Genomic DNA, 19682 nt, shown 5'->3' on the forward strand with positions numbered 1-19682 from the left:
ATGCATGTGTGTGTGTCCATCAAATGTCACTTATCACCTGAGAGATGAATTATTCCATCCTCTCCTCTTTCTCATTCTTCCCCAACATTTTTTTTCCTTTTCTTTTTATGAAGAAGAAGAGAGACAGAGGACCACTGACTGTGAAGGAGAAGAAAGATGGGGAGGAAAAAAGGGAATGAAATAGGAAGAACAAGTGAGGCAAAGAATGAGTGGCAGCAACTGTATGACGAGCGCCACTCTGAAGACTTTTATCTGTATGTTTTTGTTTTCAATGCAAACTGGCTTTTCAAGCATAATGAATAATCTGGATAATAACGCACATCAGTAACAATGTATTATATTTTATGATCATCATCCTGGGCTTCACTGGGATGTTTTTGTATCCTGTGATAATCTAAGCAGAGCCTGAGGAGGGAAAAAAAAAAAAGCAACATCAGTCAAACGGCGATAAAAAGAGTAGGGGGGGGGGTTGATCTTAACCTTTCAGAGTGACTGACAGCCACCTGGTTGCCATGGGGATATAATGAAACTGCAGACTGCCATTATATAATGCCACTGTTGTGTGAAAACCTCATAATGTTGCAACATCATACTTCATATTTCAGTGAAATTAATGGATCGCACATGCCTCTGATGTTGGGAAATTCCTACCACAAAACATTGGCGGGTAACTGAAAACAAACAGTGTGGGTTAAAGCTACGGGCTGCCCTGCTTTGCTCAGTTTCACAGTTGTTGACAGCTTAGGGGATGCAAGGTTTTCACGTGACAGGCAGCAGAAGCGGCGGCGGCAGCAGCGAGGGGCATTGCAGCTTCAAGTGGCCATGATTGCAAAGAAAACCATCTATGACGCACGCCTTTGTGTGCGTGCGCGCACATAAGGGTGCGTGCGCTGGAGTGCCTGTTGTCTTTGATGATAATGAGGCAGACAGAAACAGGCTCTCAAGTGAGTTCTCAGTGCCACCTCAAACACACTGCTCTAGTATACTATCTGTGTGTGTGTGTGGTGCGTGCATGTGTGTGTGCGCGTGTGCGTTTCAGGCAGATAAGAGACCAAAAAAAAAAAAAAAAAAAAATCCCAACTCGATGCTGTTTTAATGAAATTAATCAAAAAGAAGGGAAATCGAAACATTTCGTGTTATGTGATAACAAAATGCCATTTTGCTTTCTGGCTATAATTGGCTGCTTTTTAATAAGAGATTACTGCTCTGCCATTTTACTTTGTGAATAATGGAGTTTTAGTTTAGCTGGTGGCCAGCGTGATCTCACGGGGTTGAGTCGAGATGCATTTATTGGGTCCAATCACATTTCATCCATTCAGCTATTCATTTTGTGTATAAAAATATGCAAACTTTTTAAATTTACGTATCTTTTATTCCAGTTTCATGCTGATTAAGTTGGAACACACAGTGACCACACCTTTAATACTTGACAATTAATACAGTTTAAACTAGTTATACACTACTGTGCAAAACACTTGAGCCACCACTCATTACTTTATATTTTACTAGTAAAATGAGAAATAGCTGCAGCAATTTATTGAAACGAATATATATGGAAATACAGTATATATGATTAAAACAGAGTTTGTAACTTCTTTAAGTAGTCTCAGGAACAGTTCTCCAGGCTTCTTGAAGGACATTCAAAGCTCTTCTTTGGATGTTTCTGCCTTTTGTTCTGTTCTCTGTCAACATGATCCCAAAGTGCTTCAATAATTTTGAGGTCCCGGTTCTGGGGAGGCCAATCCATGACTGATAGTGTTCCACTGTGTTGTTGTCTGTCAACAGTTTTATTGCATTAGTAGTGTGTTTGGGATCATCATCATGCTGAAAAATGAGGGCACTGCCAATCAGAAGCTTTTCAGATGGTATTGCATGGTAGATCTCACTGCACTTTCTCCATTAAGAGCCTTAAGAATGAATTCTCGACAGCCACCCTTCCTCTGAGACCATTTCTGATGAGTCTTTAGTGAACAGTAGATGGATCAGCTGAAGGTCCAGATGCATCTCTGCAGGTCTTTGCTGGATTCTTCCTGTTTTTTAAGGACATGATTTTTCAGTTTCTGCTCATCTGCTGTAGATTAGCTGTAGAGTTGTTTTAGGCCTGACAATTCTTCTTTTGTCCTCCACTTGTCCAGTTTCCTCAAATTGTTTTGTGGACATGCTGGTTCATCCCTTGAGTTAGGAGCCTTTTTTATGCATGAATGATTCATGGGTCAGTGTTAAGTGGCTTAACAACCAAAAGATATTCCTGTGAAAATGGCCCGGTATAGGGACTAGACTGAAAATGAATGAAAAGCAGCCAATGTCCAAAGAAACAATTTGAACGACACCCAGAAATTCTGGAGAACTATTGTTTAAGACCACTTTAAAAAAAAAAAAATTTAAAAAGAAGAAGAAGAAGACAAGAAAATCTTGCTAATTTATAAGAAATGGGGGCTCACTCAATACTTTTGCACAGTACTGTATTAAAAAAGAGAAAACCTGGATATTTGTCATGAAAGGGGAAATTAGCTATAGCGACCAAGCACTATTTTTCTACCAGTCTACCAACATGTTTACTGTTGCTCCAAAGTTGGGAATTTTAGCATCTGAGTCTGTGGAGTCATTAACGGCTTCCGCAATCAGTGCAGACAGAGAAAGATGTGTCTCTGATGGATGTTTACACACTGCAGATGACACTGCCTCAAAGTAAGGTAACAACTTTAAAAAAAGGATATGATAGCTTGTCCTTACAAGATAAAACGCTCCGTGCTGAGGTCCACGCTCACAGATACACGAAGATGGAAGGAATCCAAATGAGCAGCTAGATCTGATCTTACTATCGCTTTGCTCATATTAAACTAGTCTAATTGAATTTATCTGCAGAGTGATAAATCACACAGTGCGGTATGAAAGTTAAAACCTAAATTTATGCAGGAGGCCAGAGATTTCGCCACAAAACAAAGCCTAGATGTCACTGTGCACATGACCGTTTTTACAGATGGTACAGAAAATTTTTAGTGGCTATACAGTAGTTAAAGCTGGAGTTCTAACCTGCTAATTAAGCACTGTGCTCTTCTTCAGAGCACACTTCATTTACATTAAATTTACATATGCAAATTATAATTACATCCACTTAATTACAGTATTTGCCAGTTCATCCGCCATTTAGAGGAGGCAGGTGATGCAGTGTGGGTGTGTGTGTGTGTAATATCTGTCAACCTGCAGTATCTGTCTGTCTCTATCTGTCTTTCCAGCTAGCTGCCTGACAGTGGAGCACTTCAGTGGTCCTTCCATCAAACTCTGCTTTGTAGAAACTGAGTGATGGTATTTCTGTGTGTGTGTGTGTGTGTGTGTGTGTGTGTGTGTGTGTGTGTGTGTGTGTGTGTGTGTGTGTGTGTGTGTGTGTGTGTGTGTGTGTGTGTGTGTGTGTCTCCAAGGCTGGACCGGCAGCCAGGCAAAGCAAGGAAGCCTCCAAGGCTCCGGGTTTTATTTGTTTGAGGTCATTTACCGTAATTAATTATAGGTTTCTATCAAATTCTAATTCTTGTGTTAGATGTTTTTTGCTCTCTTCTTTCTTTTTCACAACAAAAATTGAAAACAATCTTGCGTAAAGGAGAAAAATTAGAGCTGCTTCTTCTGACATTTACTGATCACTGCTTAATGAAATTCAGAGAACAGATTCGAGGCGGTGGCAGGTGTTTGGCAATGTTTCACTGCCCGCGTTTGTCCACATCTTACTTTCATGATGATGACTCAAAAGTATTCACACATGCTGACGTCCAGACCGGTTCCACACCTCCGAATCTCCGCGCGCATTTCTAATTTGTCAACACATCCCGCAAAATTAAACACTGTATTTTGAATGAGCCAGTGTTTTCAGGTCTGAGCGGATGAAATCAAGAGCGACTGGGAGGGCAGTGTCAGATGGAGGGCTTTTGCATTTTCACCTACTTGTAAGGGGCTTTTATAATTTCAGATGACACACGGAGCAGGTTGCATTCCACCTGTTTGGTGTTTGAATGCAAAAGAATGCAATTGTATGAAAGGGAGAAATCAATCAAAGAATGTGAAACCAATCAATGAATCAGTCCAGCCACGCTTCCTTTCTATAAATCCTTTATTCAATATCATTGTTTTCATTGTGTATACAATGGATTGGACACAAACTGTACAGTGCAGACAAACTCTGTTTGCATAATATATATATATATATTTATATATGTAAAGGTAACTGTACATTTACTGACAGACAGAGGAATCTCCTTTAAAGTTAGCACTAGTTACACTTTGCTTTTGGCTCATAGCCTGCATGGCTTGCACTGGGGAGATACAACAGGCTGTGGTTATGTTATTCTCCTTCATCTTAGCATTGCTTTTATGTGTTAAATCTGTGCAACTCAGTAAAAAAAAAAAAAAAATCTCACATTGAATCCAAACATAAATTTATATACACACTCTTATTAGCTGTTTCAAGGCTATCAGAGGAAAACGCCTGGGTGTTTTAGTCACTAATTGGTTCATAAAATATGTTTTTTTTTTTTTTTTTTAAGTCACTGCATGAAAAGCTGTTGTCTTCGTGACTTAAGAAAAGGCAGCACCAGCTGGGTGCCAGGTAACACCAAGATGAAATATTCTGGCCAAGAAAGTTTTTTTTTCCATTAAAGTCAGACTTCAGTTTCAGTGTACTCGCACACTGCAGGCCAGTCACTGAGTGAGGAAGAAAACCTGCGTGCATGCTAATGGAAGAGACCTTCTGAGTCACATTTTTGACTTTTTACACCTGCTGATTATTATTTTTGTGTCAAAGAAGATTATTGTACTTTTGGATGAGGAACAATGTTACCAAAAACATTACCCTAATCCCTAATCTACCATCACTATTAAAAGCAAAAGGCTCTCATTCAACAAGCACTTATTTTCATGTCATAATTGTAGCATTTCTTTCCCTCAGCCAACAGAATTAAATATTGATGCTCTGCTTAAAGTATTTTATGTGAGACTAGCATTAGCATAACAATGTTAGAGATACTGCAGTGATGGATAATGTTTTTAAAAAATAATATTTCTTCGTAAGTTGTCTCTGATGTCCCTGCAAACCGATCACACAAAACGCTTAAATGAATAAATGACCAGTGCAGACGGCAGAAATGAGCCAGAGGCAATGCTTTACTGGTGCTACGCTGTAAATGTTTGTATTGTTTTGAGAGCACATTTCCTACATTACCACATGCATTAGCCCCCATGGTCTTTCCTCTTTTGAAAACCATGCAACAAGTGGGGAAACTGTCCAAACGGAGAGAGAGTGGGAGGAGGACCAGGAGCTGGGTGGGGTGTGTGGAAGAGAAAAGCAGGAGATGGGAATAAGTTCTCTGGCTGCATGATTACAGGACAAGCAGAGAGCAAAAGCTAGCATAGTTACAGTGAACAGAAGATTAAGGATCAAAGGATAATTGAAAAGTAAAATAGGATGAGCAGTGTCTATCTGCTGCATGTGTGCGATGAGAGCGTTCAGAGAAAGAAACAGCTGGGAGGAGAGCGCGTTTACTGTCTCATTTCAGATTCAGATGTAATAAGGCAGTCTTTTGTAAGAGGAATAAAGTAGAATAGGAAAAAAAAAAGAAACCTGAGGGAGACAGGCTACATCAGGAGTACAGTGCTAGCCATTACATGTTCCTGTGTCTCTAAAGTGCACCTGCACTGCAGCGGTCAGGTCACAAAAGCTTTTTTGCCCTGTTATGTCTCGTCTTGTTTCGCGCCTTCTGATTTATTTATTTTTTTCTTCAGAGCTACAGTTCACGGAGGACAAAGTAAGATGGCTACATGTGTACCTGCCATGAGAACATGAGTGGTACTGGCATGTGGAAATTAAAAATGACCTGGGTTATCGTGATTGCTCACTTCTAATTAAATCAGATAGTCTCTTCCTGTGCTGAGCCGACTGTTAGATATTTCATGACTGTAGCCTTGGTACCTGGCTAACCACCAGCGGAGAGGAATCTCTCGGGGGAAGCTGACAGTAATTGCGCCTTCGTTGTTTGAACCAGGAACTGTGATTACCAGTCTGGAAACACTATTGAAGCTCTATATTTGGTCAGTAGCCAGGAAACCAGGCCATTTTTCGCCGGCCTCGACCATCATTAATTCTTGAGCATGTCCCATAGATCTTTAATAGCTGCTTTCACAGGATGGGACCCCTGCTGCTAACCTAACAAGCTCTCTGAATAGGGGAAGGTTTGGTTCCCTCGCTCAGTCGATCTTTTCCCTCTGCCAGCAGCGAAGCGCAAATTAGCTGCTTGACAATAATTCAATGAAAAGCAGCTGCTGTCCTGGAGCCTTGTTACCAGTTGTATCTCCTAATGGTTAAGTACAAAAACATCGTCCTCTATAGCGCCATTAAAGTGGCTTTTTCAAAAGGTTCTTCTTTGACACGCGCAACACAGGACACATTAAGAAATAAAAAGAGGAGTTCACAGACCTGATTGTCAGGGTTTATATTTTTACTTTGTTTTTTTTCTTTGCTAGTAACCCCTAGTGCGACACGAGTAGTCAGTAAATGATACAGCCACGTTTTTTTCGATGTGAGACGAGCACAACACCAGTCAAAGACTTCTTCCTTATCAACAGGATCCAAAGTGACATTAGACAGAACAGAGCTGGAGTCAAACCACTTTGAGAATTGGGGAAATCTTCAGTAAACCTTGGCGTATTCCTGGAAGGCTGAGGGTTTAACACAAATCTACAGCCACCCTGGAGCTCACAGCTCTCTCAGCTGGGGATGAGAGGCACTCATTCAGCTAGCAACATTTTTTTTCCCTCATAACCTGCACATGTATTTGGCAGATTTTCAGTATCAAGATTATTGTTTGAAACATGACATGACAAAAAAGTATCTCTCTTTTCTTTTGGCTTATTTGTTTTTTTTTCCCCTTTGTTTTTTTTTTTGTTTGTTTGTTTTGTTTTTTTTTTTAGTAATTGGTCGCCTTGAATGTTTTTCTTTCAAAACAGCATTTAAGGGCTGAGAAATCACACCTGCATAACCACATAGACTGGATACGTTTATGTAACGCCGGTCAGCCACGCACACTGGAACAGGAAGGCGACAGCTAATGAGATCAGGGAAGGAGAGAAAAATGTGGTGTATGTGAGGAAAAAATCTGAAAATTAGAAACACTGTGAGCTGTCTAGTGTTTTCACAGTCTCTTCAGTTGCAGAGCGGATCTTCTGCACGATGCGGCGAGACAACATTACACCAGCACGGTGTTTCTGCCTGCTGCCGAGGCCGCTGGCTGGCGCTCGTTTGATGTAGGTGTTTAGAATTAATCGCGCAGCCTTGATTTGTGTTGGGAGTCCGTTTTGTCTCTTTGTAGTTACAGTAAGGTCGTTCGGCTTCAGCAAATAGGACAGTGGTTCAATCACGTGATTAAAATGCAAAGTTGGTATTCTGCCCAAAATTGGGATTCAAAGCAAGAGAGAGAGATGCACAGTGTCTGTTTTCATCGATTAAAAGCAGACGCACTGCTATCCTGAGCCTCACAGAAGATATTCATTTGCATGCCTCACTGTCACCGAACACTAATTTGAAGCGTGAGATCACAGTATCTCCTCAGCAATGTGACCAACTACTAGCGTAACTTCTCGAGGAGTTAATTGGCATCTAGTGTTGCTGTCAGAGAAAGATGAGTAAACAGTAAGGCTGGGAGCCGAACAGGATTCGGGTCCAGAACAGACTGGTGCCATGTTGACAGTCACAGTGAGAGGGCTAAGCAGGGGAATCTATTTGGTTTTATTTCTTTGATTTTCTTTTCTTTTTTTTCTTTTTTTTTTACCTTGTACTGTAGTTCTCGAGTGTTTTGATTTTTATGACAGCTTTATACAACACTGGAATCGATGTGTGGTATTTGCTTTCAGTGGGTTTTCATTGTGTTCTAAAGAAACTACTTTTTCTTGTTTTGTTTTACCCTTTAAGTAAACTACGCAGATTTTGAAGGCCATTGCGCAGGCTGATTTAAAGCCACTGTGTATAAAAGCAACAGAACTAGAAAAATCACATTCAACCTGCCTGATTATGCAGAGCTGATACACAATTTGCTCGGATCTTCACACATCAAACTTTTGACACACAGACCTGCAACGAGAGGTGGAAGCTAATCACAGGCTGCATATTTTAATAAACTTAAAGGGAACTTAATATGTGTTTCCTTATATTCAGTTATACATATAAAATAAAGAAGTTGGTGTATACATGAGCCAAAAGCTCAGGCTTCAGTCTGCTCTAAATACTTGGTTTTTCCACCTGTTTTCATATCTTTGAACTGTTTGATGTCAAAGACAGGCTAGGTCCTCAAGCACACAGCTCTGGATGCAGTGTACAAGGGGTAGCCAATCAGAAGAAAGTTAGCTTAAAGGGAAGGTGGTGTGCCTGTAAGCCAACTGGATTAAATAAAGGGCTCCAAATAAACAATATTTAGAACTGTAGTTCATGCAAAGCTACTCTACCAGAGGCCAAAAGTTAAAAGAAATATGAAATTGATATCAGCATAATAGGTCCACTTTTAGTATTAGTTAAAACATTTCAGAGGAAAATATTCTACTCATTATTCCGCAACATTTATGTGGAATCTGTTAGTTAAAGATAAATATTTTACAGTACAAAGATTACATGATAAGCTTTTTACGTTTAATTGTTAGTGCCTGATTTCAGCTTCATTCATTTAATTACTGTTGCCTCAACAAGATCAAATAACCCAGTATTTCACAAACACCATCCTCCCATTCATCATAGGACATCCCAGATTTATCCTGTTGTTCTTGAGGCTTAAAAACCACTAAAATATTGGACTAAACTAAAACGGTACTTGAACATTGAGACAGAAGTAATAATCTCAAAACATCACACAGACTAATATGAATTAATATGGTAACAAGTGTTTTTATTTTATAATAACTGAATAATAATTAATAATAATTTCACCCTGACTGACTGTGTCCTCGTACTTGGAAAAGGCAGAATCTGTTATGAAACTAAAATTGGCACACTGAAGAGGACCGCTCTGAAGTCCTCTTCTATTTGGGTGAGTTCAGAATAACTTTAAGTCACTGTTTATTGACTCAATGTTATAAATGTAGAGTTTTTCTTGTCTTTTTAACTCACACAAGAAGGCTTGTGGAAACCATGGATGAGTAGATGGTCTTAATTATACTGCTTGGAGTCTGTTGTGTAGCTGGTGCCCTCGTAGTGTATTATCACAAAAAAGGAAGGTGCTTAGATGTCTGCACAGAGCCTCGGATTCATCCTCTGATGACTGAATTCCAGCCACTTGGACCTAAACAGACCCTTGCAGATAAGCAGATCTTAAAAGTGCCATTAAAGGTTTAAGTATACTTAGCTGATAGTACTTTTGTATCACTGTTTATGCTTGGTTTTGAGCAAATTATTTCATTGAACCAACTTCTCAGTGTGTTTTGTCAAAATTTCCAAAGAATTTGAATGCCTCAACTAAAGCAAGCGAGCCCTGGCAATACCAAAGGCATATAAAAGATGGATGTAGCCATTGTTGCGTCACCTACTTGTTAGTGAAGTCTTGTTTTAAAGCCTCAAGCTGAACATTGAGAACAGATGATAGCTAGATAGATAGATAGATAGATAGATAGATAGATAGATAGATAGATAGATAGATAGATAGATAGATAGATAGATAGATAGATAGATAGATAGATAGATAGATAGATAGATAGATAGATAGATAGATAGATAGAGAAAGAAACTAATAATCCTGCTAACTCTAAAAATGGCCATAAGTGACAAAATGGACTAAACTAAACTAGAAACTACAGCCCATGAAGTCATCATTAAAGTGTTTACAGAGGTTACAGACCAAAGAAACCAAGGGCAGTTTTCACATAGATTTCTATACAACTAAAAGTCCTTTTGCAGCCAGAGGAGTCACCCCCTGCTGGCTATTAAAAAGAATACAGGTTTTAAGGCACTTATGCATTTGCTTCATTTTTCAGATCCAGAATCTGCATCCATCTTTTATACTGTCTATGGGCAGTACTTCAGGATCAAGACCTGGTCTTGGGGTAGTCAAGTGAGAGATGTTCAAGTTCTACACACAGTGGCTTTAACATCAGTTACCCTGTCCAGTATTACCCTAATACCTACCTTTATTTTCAAGTACTTGGGAAGGCAATTGAAAAAATAAAAATAAAAGTTCTGCCAGGCTTAGAGTGCCATCTGACCAGTCTAATATATCTGCTACTCTATGTAAACACTGACTGCTACCATGCTGCTTAGACACCAGCATGCCTCCAATACTCTCTGTGCTGCTACAAACAAGGACTTTGTATAAATCGTTCTGCTTTCAATACTCGGCTACACACTGATTTGAGCAACTTGATGCCTAAACCTTTCATTCGTCGACTGACCTCCTTCTCTCCTGAGCTACACGTATGTCAGCGATGTGGAAATTATAGCATTTGTAAAGGGACCAAAAAAAAACGGGGTGTCAGAGAGGTAGAAACTCAAATCCTATTTATGTCTGTACAACAGTGTAGCTCAATAATCACTAGTGCTTTGTGTGCTCAGAATAATAACTAACAAACAAATAATAACGGAATACTGAAAAGTCAAACATGCTTTAAGCTATGTGGTCTCGAATGAGAAGCCTCTATTTATTAAGGATGTGATCAAAATTAGGGACAGGTGAGCCGGCGTGTTTACCTTGTATGTAATGCATTCGGCAATTTCCAAGCACATTTCCTTTTGCGCTTAGTACAGAACGTCCTGTGCCAAATCTTAATTGATCGATGACTAAGCATCCTCTGAATCATCAGTGTTTGGTTTAAGGTGTTCTCGTCGCCCCGGTGTTTGCTGATGCTTTTAATCTGTTCCTTATTTGCTCAAAGATCGAATCCGAGTGGTCGATTTTGTGGGGAGGCTGCACTGTGTGTATGTGTGTCTGTGGCCACCGGCAAGCAAGCAAACCTGGGAAAGGAAAAGGGAGGGGGTGGGGGTGGGGTCTCATTCTTACAGATTGTCACAGAAAAATACCGGTGAGTACGACATTTTTTTTTCTTTTTTTCAGATTTCTGTTGTCTCCCATATGAGGACATGCCACTGTCCCAGTTCAGAAATATCAGTCAGACATCAGCCTGACTTTACTGTCTTCTCTCTCCCCTTTCCCCGCCATCAACTGCAGCGTGGTCTCTACAGCCCCGGTGAGGCTGGACTTGTGGTCCCGCTGCCGGCCAAATAAGCTGTTGTTTGTTTTGTTACCTTTTGTTGCAGTTTTGTTTTTTGAGAGCGCAGCAGTGGGGCGAGTCTGTGGCTTCTGCCAGCCTCCTGTCAGCCAGGGGAGGTTAAAACAGGGAGCGGGGTTATGTCTCCTCCTTGTCAGGTTTGTTGACTGGTTTGCCGCCATTCATGACTACCGGTTCAGTGGTTGTGCTTTTGGATGGCGGGCCCCCGACCAGTTTAGGTACTGCCTCTCCTACATCATGCAACGAAGGTTCTCTGTACATCGCGACTAGAGGGGTGCAGGGAAGAAAAAGCAGAAGGACATGGTGAAGAAAGACAGAGAATATATATATATATATATATATATATATATATATATATATATATATATATATATGTATATATATGTATATGTATGTAAGAGTAAAAATAAAAATCTATAAAGGCTGTCATCATTTGAAGCCAAGTGTGTTACCTTCTATGGGTTTAGGCAGGAAATGTGCTGCTGGTTTGGTCTTTTTGACCCTGTTGCCCTTCATGACCTGCCCCTCTTTATTGAGGCCAAGAAACCAGGCCCGGCCCGACTCTTTCTGCCTGTAGAGCATCGAGCTGTAGATCACATAGTAGTTCTCAAACACCGACTCCTTAAACTTACACTCTGCTGTGAACAGTTCCTGAGGAGACAGAAACATAAAGGAAATATCGATCACATGATTTTACCGCAGTTTGCAAACCACATTTTCTTTTATAGTGTTGAACTCATGAAATATGTATTTTTTCCCCTCCACTTACAAAATTAATTCTGAACCGAAATGGCATCAAGATAAAAAAGCTCCAACAGCATTAAATAAACTGCTACACATATTCTGTACATAAAGCTCCACAGGAGGCTGATAACTGTTACAAAAAACTTCATTTGCAACAGCATTTATTCTGTTTTCAATCTAAAACAAAAAGAAAACATGTTTTTCTCTGTTTTTAATAAGAGCCTACCTGTCTGTGTGTATATTGTTCTGAATTTGAACAAATGTGAAAACTGCAGAGCAGTAAATTCCAGCAATAAATGTTATACTGGCTGCATTTTATGGTTTAATTGCCTTGTTTTCTAATTTTCAGGTTTAATACAGTTTTCCATTATGTGTGTTTTATATATAGATACAGATTGTTACTGTATATTTGCTGGTATCATCTGCAAAGCCTCTCTTTTCAGCAATATCTTCATCAGAAATCATCTTTTTTGACTGATCGCTTATGCATGATCTGCCGGTTTCACCCTCAAACCTCACACAGTTACATTCCTGCCACATTCTGTAAATAAAAAAAAAAAAAACACATTGACCAGATGCAGACGGAGAGCAGAAGCACAACACTGCCTGAATGATGTACTGCTCTAACCCGTGTCATTCTCGTTCTCCCCTGACGCTCTCGCTATGCGCACCAACAACAAAGTAAACAGATAAAAAGAAAAGGCAGATAGATTCCAGTGACACAAAGCCCCAAAGACCTCACCTCCCCACCCACATCAGCTCTGCTGTTATGTGTCAAAACTCTTTTCCATGGATGCTGGCGCCTCCAGCGGAGCATACTTCAGCCTAGAGACAAGGTGTTATTCTTACTGGGGGAAAAACGTCTCTCCCTTGTGTCCACTTGCACTTTCAAGTAAGTATAAAAGGCAGGCTGGGATAAAACATTCCTCTTTTCTGGAGTTCAGACTGGAGGCAGTCTCAGAGGTCAGGCTCCAAAATTTCAGATTACATATCACTTAGTGCTGCTTTTTAACCAATATGCTTTATATACAATTATTATCAAAATCTGGATTTAAACCTGTGGTTCAAATAACAATTTGGCTTACTTGATTTATTGTGTTTTATTCCCATTTAAATTTAAACTTTTTTTTAAAGTCTTCATCACACTGTGTTTGAACACACCCCCCCGCACCAGTACTTTAGTTCTTTGCTGTATTATGTAGCTTGTTGTCTGTATTATTTGTAAAATGTGTATATGATGATGGAACGACTTGCCTTCGGCGAATCAAATTGATGTTTTGGTAGAAATAAAAATAATACCAAATGGGACCAGCATGAAATAATTTATGGGGAGCGTGCTTTCGCCTTAGGGCTGCACTTAATGATTAATCTCATTATCAGTCAATTTTTGATTAAAACTGTAGGGTTAAAGGGAATGGGAGAATATTTTTACATTTTCTCTAATACAATAGCTGTTCTTTAATCTGCTGTTTTTAAGCTGATCAGTTAATTGAATAATGGTTAGGTGATGAGTTTCTATAGTTCTGAGGTTCAAATGCTTTCATTAATGTGGAAGAAGCAAAGAAAACGCTCCCAAAACATTATTCACTTAATCTGTTATGTCCTTTTACTCCGTGAATAAGATTAAACTTCAATAGGCCTTGTGAGGAAATTAGAGTGATTTTCAGTCATTATATCAAAGCATGAGAGATGATTCGAAAACCAAGATTGCATATTAATACACATGCAGAGATGGGGAAATGCTGTGTGTCTGTGTGGCTAGAAATGAAGTGAATGAGGTCTAAAAACCAAAACAGTGAGCTACAAGAGGCTGAAAAGCTTTGAGGAGGATTGTTGATTTTTTTTTTTTTTTTGAGTAAAGCACTTTTTTCCCAGTCAGTCATCACTAATCCATTGTCATAACAAATACATTGACTGCTGTAGCTCTGACTAACTCTGTTTTATTTACTGTAAAATTTTAATCCAAGCATTCATTTTTATTCCTCCTTGCATAACGAGATCACTCCTGTCTTGGGGCAACATCTTAATCAAGCACCGATATCAGTCATGCAATAATGTACACAGTGCTGCTGAAGAAATTGAAAAAAAATAGAGCGTTAATAAATTGTGCCTCATACGGCTGAGAAGCCTCCCGCCAACCCAAACAATCACCCCCGAAGTCCCCAGACCCCAGATTGGGAAGTGTTTGTCTAGACTGTCTCTTATTGGTTGTTGTGGGCCTCTTGCCAGAGCCACAAACACATTGTCATTCAGCTCAGGTCTGTCGGTCCGAGTCTCATAGCAACATGAGGAAGAGTGGCGACACGGTAGCCGTGGCAACCAACCAGCGCTGAGAGGGAGGGGTCAGCGGGTGGGTGGGTGGGTGGGTGTGCGTCTGAGAGGAGGGCTGCACTAGCGAGAGAGAAACACTTGCATTGGTAATTTAACACGGTAACAATATGATACATTTCGTGCTCTGCAACATCCGCTCATGCTAACACAGAAAGACATTTAAAGTAATACAGTACAAAAGGTACGACTGGGAGGCACCGCAGACACACAAACACACACTTGTGGCTCTAGGGGATGAATGGAGGGAGGTGCAGGAGGGCTTGCTGGGATATGAAATGTGACTACATGATTGGTTGGTGACGAAACAAGACAGATTATAATGAATGAATGCTCTATTTATTGGCAATGTCAGTGACACCCTTTCCCACGCCAACATACTGCAACGAATGAGATGTCCTTTTGAATTAAGAGCATCTCTGCAGAGCTGAGTATTTTTCATTCTTGCAAACACCAGCTTAAATATATATATATATATATATATATATACATATATATATATATATATATATTTATATATATATATATATATATGTATGTATATATGTATATGTATGTATGTATGTATGTATGTATGTATGTATGTAGTCTTAACCTGCACCCTGCATTCATTATTCATTTGTTAAGTAGGGTGATCTTTGCTGGGTGTGCAAAGAGCGGTGCCAGACACTTATTAATGTCGGTCAGTAAGGTCATCCATCATTTAATACTGCTTTTAAAATAAAAGATATTTGATGTCTGGTCAGAAGCAGCAACACATAGTCCAGTATGATTTGAGGAAAAAAAAATAAGTGAAGTGTAAAAAAGACTTCAGATGAAAATCTCACAGCCTTACAGGTGAGTCATTTTAACAGCACGGCCCGCCTGAATGCGTTTCTGCCGTCAGTTCTAAATAGCTATGTTCACGGGCTGCCCACAGAAAGAACACAGGGAGAAAGAATGAATGGAAGGGTGGGGTGGAGGGGAGGGGAGGGGAGGTTGGAAATTGGGACATGAAGAAGAGGGGAGAGAGAATAAATCACCAAGTGAGGAGGACGACGCCTCCTGATTGGAAAAACAGCAGGGATTCTCTCTCTTTCTCTCTCTCTCTTTCCCCTTTCTTATCTTTGTATTTCTCCCATCGCTCTCCTTTTTTATTTTATTCTGTCATTTCTCTGCGCTCTGCAGAGATTTAGTGGAAGTGTGCACACACACACTGCACACATGCATGCACACTGTTATCTTTTGAATAACACGCACACACATGCTAGACTGAACAGACGCTGCTTTTCAGGCCAGCCATAATCAGAGAGAGAAGAGCCCATTAACATGTTAAACACGCTGCTCAAAAACAGAGTAAATTGATACAGGCAGCACTTTGTCCCTCATCCATTAAAGACCCTAAAAAATGAGGAAATCAAAATCAAAGAGGGAGAAGCAATCTCAAGTCTTGGCTGCACTAGGCTGCACTAATAACAGAGCTTGGCACCTAGCTGATAATGCTACCACAGCTGGCCACTGGGAACTTCCCAGTAGACGCCAATGCAACAATAAACCACTGTAAATAATTACTGCGTTATTTTGGCCTTTTGTGATTTACCAAAGCCTATAATCCACTGACAATCAGGAACATGTATTGCTGAAGGGAGCTGTATTCATTAAATACAGGTTAAAGGAAGGCAAAGAGTTCAGACCTGTGGCACATGCTACCTGACTCAGAGGTTTCATGATGTGCTTATGCTGGATTGTGGGCTGAAAGATAGGCTGAAAGTGATATTATCATATTATACTGGCCAATAAATTCCACATCTGTTAGATATAATTATTATATATGCAACTGTTTTTAATCTCTACCACATAGATGAGGGGAAAACAAAGTTCAGTGCAGACTGAACACACATGTCCACATTGACCCTAAAGCCTTGATTTTAGTTTATGCTTCAGCAAATTCACTTGGATTCACTTGGGTCCGCTTGGATCTGAGTGACATAAATTACGTCTTCAGATGGTGGACGTGAGGGTCCGTGTGGACGTCCGTGTCATTGCCTGTTTTTTGTGTCCGTGGAAAATCTACATTACAATGCACCAACTATCCATGTGTCCCAGACTTCAAGGAGACTTCAAAGAAGTATCACAGGAATGACTACTCAGCCATGGTGTCTCCAGTTCTCCGTATCCAGCTCCACAACAGAATATAATCAAGGCTTAAGATGTCACGATTCACAGACAAGAAAGTAAACATCAAGAGATATCCACAAGCCTGTTTGACTGTAGAAAACTGATAAAATATATTCTGTGATTTCCGATGTCTGAGCAACCTTTCAAGAGTGTACTTTTTCTATGCTACAAAGAACTTTCCCCTGATTCCAGTCATCACTTTCTAGTTACACTTCTTCTTAATGAAGTATTTTTTAAATTGAAAATCCTAGTGTCATGTTTTTCATTATAAACAACAACCAAAAATAATCATTAGCTCTATTCAACTGCTACCGGTGTGAAATCAAATCAAACACCACAATATGATTGTATTATTATATTGCCATGACACCAAGTCAATTAATGGCAGCAATTATCACCCAACATAAGGTTATCATTTAATTTGGTTAAAACAAATGAAAAGTGAACAGTTTTATTACTAATAGATGTTGAGACACATCATTCATATTTGTTCGCCCTCTCATAAAGTGAATTTGCTCTTCTTGCAAAGAGATTTAATGCGACTAAGCTCAAGAAAGTTGTTTTTCATCCCAATGTGCATGTGCATGTGTTTGTGTGTCTGTTTGTGTGCACTGCTCAGTGAGTGGGTGTGTTTGTTTCCAACACCAGTTATTATCACAGCACTAATTACCCACGGGAATTGTGGGTAAACAAATCATCTTAAAGAAAAAGGAGCCCACAGAGAAGGAGGAAGAGGAGGAGTGGAACGAAAAGTGTTGGCATAAGGAAACAAAAGAGTGAGGAGTGTGCTTGGGAAAAAGACTTGAAAGGATGTCCTCCAGCCCAGGCATACTGAATTACAGCATAAATCTGATTCAGATCACAGCGTTGCTCTCAGCACGTCAGCAACACCACGGTGTTCCTCAACCACTTCAGATCTGCACACCTGATCCAATTACTGTGTGATGAAAATGTGTGGCTCTTAATTGGATCAGGTGTGTTAGAGCTGGAGCAATAACTACAGCACAGGTTCCTGTTAGGAAGGACTAAATATTCCTATCCTTATGTTCTGTCATATTTATATTATTACAATGGTGGTTGTCCATATTGAATATGGCCCTCCTTTTTAAAACAAGGGGGTCGAGTAATCCATGAGAGCCAAAAGCTCAGTCCTGAACCTGCTCTAAATGCTCCATTTCAGACAGTTTTTTTCTACTCTTGACCCTCCATGATGTCAGTTAGAGCAGATATCCCTAATATGGTTATCTAAGAAGCCCCACCCACCTGCTCTTTAAACCTTCTCTTTGCAAGTGGCAGCCAAACAGAAAAAAGGGAGGATGGCCTTATGGGGAGAGGAGCTGAAACGCCTTGTTTCAGACAGAGGATTAGGAGGTTAATAAGACAAATAAGGATTTTCTACACTGAATTGTGCAAAACAACTCACTGGAGTCTGGAGAAAAAAAATATGAACTAGAAATGGGAATCATAGGTCCCTTTTGTACTGTCAAACTTACATGTGTTAAACATGTTTTTGTTTCTCCTAACAACAGCAGTCACGCTAAATCATTCTTGACTCTGCATGTTCACTGTGACCAGCGCACCAGATGATCAATCACAATAGGAGTAGAGCTGCATATATAAAGGCTTAAAGCAAGACAGCTGCTGTAGCCAAAGCCAGGAAGGGAAGCACACCATTAAGGCACGAGTATATCTGACTATAATTCCATTAAATTAATATGTGCCTTAAACATATTCCTATGGGGTGAACGCCAATTTTAGCCTTGTTCTTTAAGTTGCAACCCCGGCAGTGTTTAATCTTTGAACAAATATAAAAACATAACTCAAACTGGTAAGCAGGCTTACTTGTAATTCTTATAAGGTCAACAAGTGCTTTAATGAGCTTACAAAGATAAGCTGTTCTCTCCGATGATCTCTTGGAGCCTATAGGTGCTCGTCAGGTAAAGCCTGTGAACACTCTTCTCTCTTGAGACTCTCTTACCAAACTCTGTGGGATCCTCTAGAAACGGCAGTATGCTTTAGTTGTGAGGGAGTGCTTGTATAAGTTATCATAAGATCACTTGTAAAAAGCTAAAAATATGAACAATTAAACACCTAGTGAAATGTAACTTTTGATCATTGCACTCCATGATGAGTTGCCCATGTACAAATTTCCCCTTTTTTTTACACTAGTCTTTAAGGCATAAATAAATAATAACCAGCTACTTCTTAACATCATGTGGCTTCTGGTGTTGATGTTTTCTCTCTGTTTTTCAGGTCTGTTTGGATCAACTCCATTTGACCAAAGTCTAATTATCTTCGGGATCCTTCCCGTCAAATGAACCACCTCTTTTTTTCTTTTTTTTTTCAGAATTAAATTCATGCACGTCGAAGATGGTTGGCAAAATGGTTTCCAAGTTGATAAATAATTTTACTTGTCCTTGACCTTTGAGGTTTTGAGTTTATTTAGATTTCTATACGCCACGGTCCATTTGGAAACCACCTAGATGTGAGTTTCTGCTAAGTAAAAAGTTGCAGATTCACTGGAGAAAGGTTGGAAAACTGCCACGAGTACTGCACATCAGTAATTTCTGAAACATCACCCGTGGATGGCATGTTTCTCTAAACGCTCAAACCTGCTATTAGAGTGTGAAGCCTGTCCTGTGGTACTTCAATGTCGTGATTCACAGAGTGGTGTCTTTGAAGAGGCTCCACAGCTCCACAGTAACTAATTTATTCTCTAGTTACCAGAAAATGTGCGCGTGTGTCATGACTCACATGGCTAACATTTATTCTCTCTGCCACTCCTCTTCCTTCTCATCTCTCTCTGGATGTAGACATCACAGGACTCACTCTGTCTGAGTGCTGTACCGACTGCGTTATGAATGGAAGCGCACGCCTACATACACGGGCGTGTGCCAGATACACAGACATGAACATACATACAAAACACACACGCACGCACACACACACACACACACACACACACACACCTCAGGTGTTTGCTTAAAACATCTTGTTCTAAAGCATGTCGCAGAGCTGTGCAGAGAAGCTGAAAAGGTTAAAAGCATCCACAATGCAGACTCAATAGATCAGTCACAGAATTAGTGACCAACTATATTGATACTTGATTGATTTTCTTGTCAAGGACTATGTTCTTCAGATTGTCTGGTTGCTCTCATTTGACCGACCCGACACTGGTTGGACAACAGCCTGTGAAACCACCACATCAATAG

General features: G+C 40.0%; 1 protein-coding gene across 7 annotated transcripts in view; it reads right to left on the minus strand.

Annotated features, from left to right (window-relative positions):
• Nucleotides 1-4355: 4355 nt before the first annotated feature.
• Nucleotides 4356-19682, minus strand: part of LOC115794096 (fibroblast growth factor 14-like) — a 69514-nt gene continuing 54187 nt past the window's right edge. For all 7 annotated transcript variants that reach the window (XM_030749391.1, XM_030749427.1, XM_030749418.1 and 4 more), the window contains 2 exons: nucleotides 11694-11892; nucleotides 4356-11507 (listed from right to left, as the gene is read on the minus strand). In XM_030749391.1, the coding sequence (XP_030605251.1) occupies nucleotides 11359-11507; nucleotides 11694-11892 (348 nt within the window). In that variant the 3' untranslated portion in view covers nucleotides 4356-11358. The remainder of the gene's footprint in view (nucleotides 11508-11693; nucleotides 11893-19682) is intronic.

Source organism: Archocentrus centrarchus, chromosome 2 (genome assembly GCF_007364275.1).
Source record: "Archocentrus centrarchus isolate MPI-CPG fArcCen1 chromosome 2, fArcCen1, whole genome shotgun sequence".
Taxonomy (NCBI): domain Eukaryota; kingdom Metazoa; phylum Chordata; class Actinopteri; order Cichliformes; family Cichlidae; genus Archocentrus; species Archocentrus centrarchus.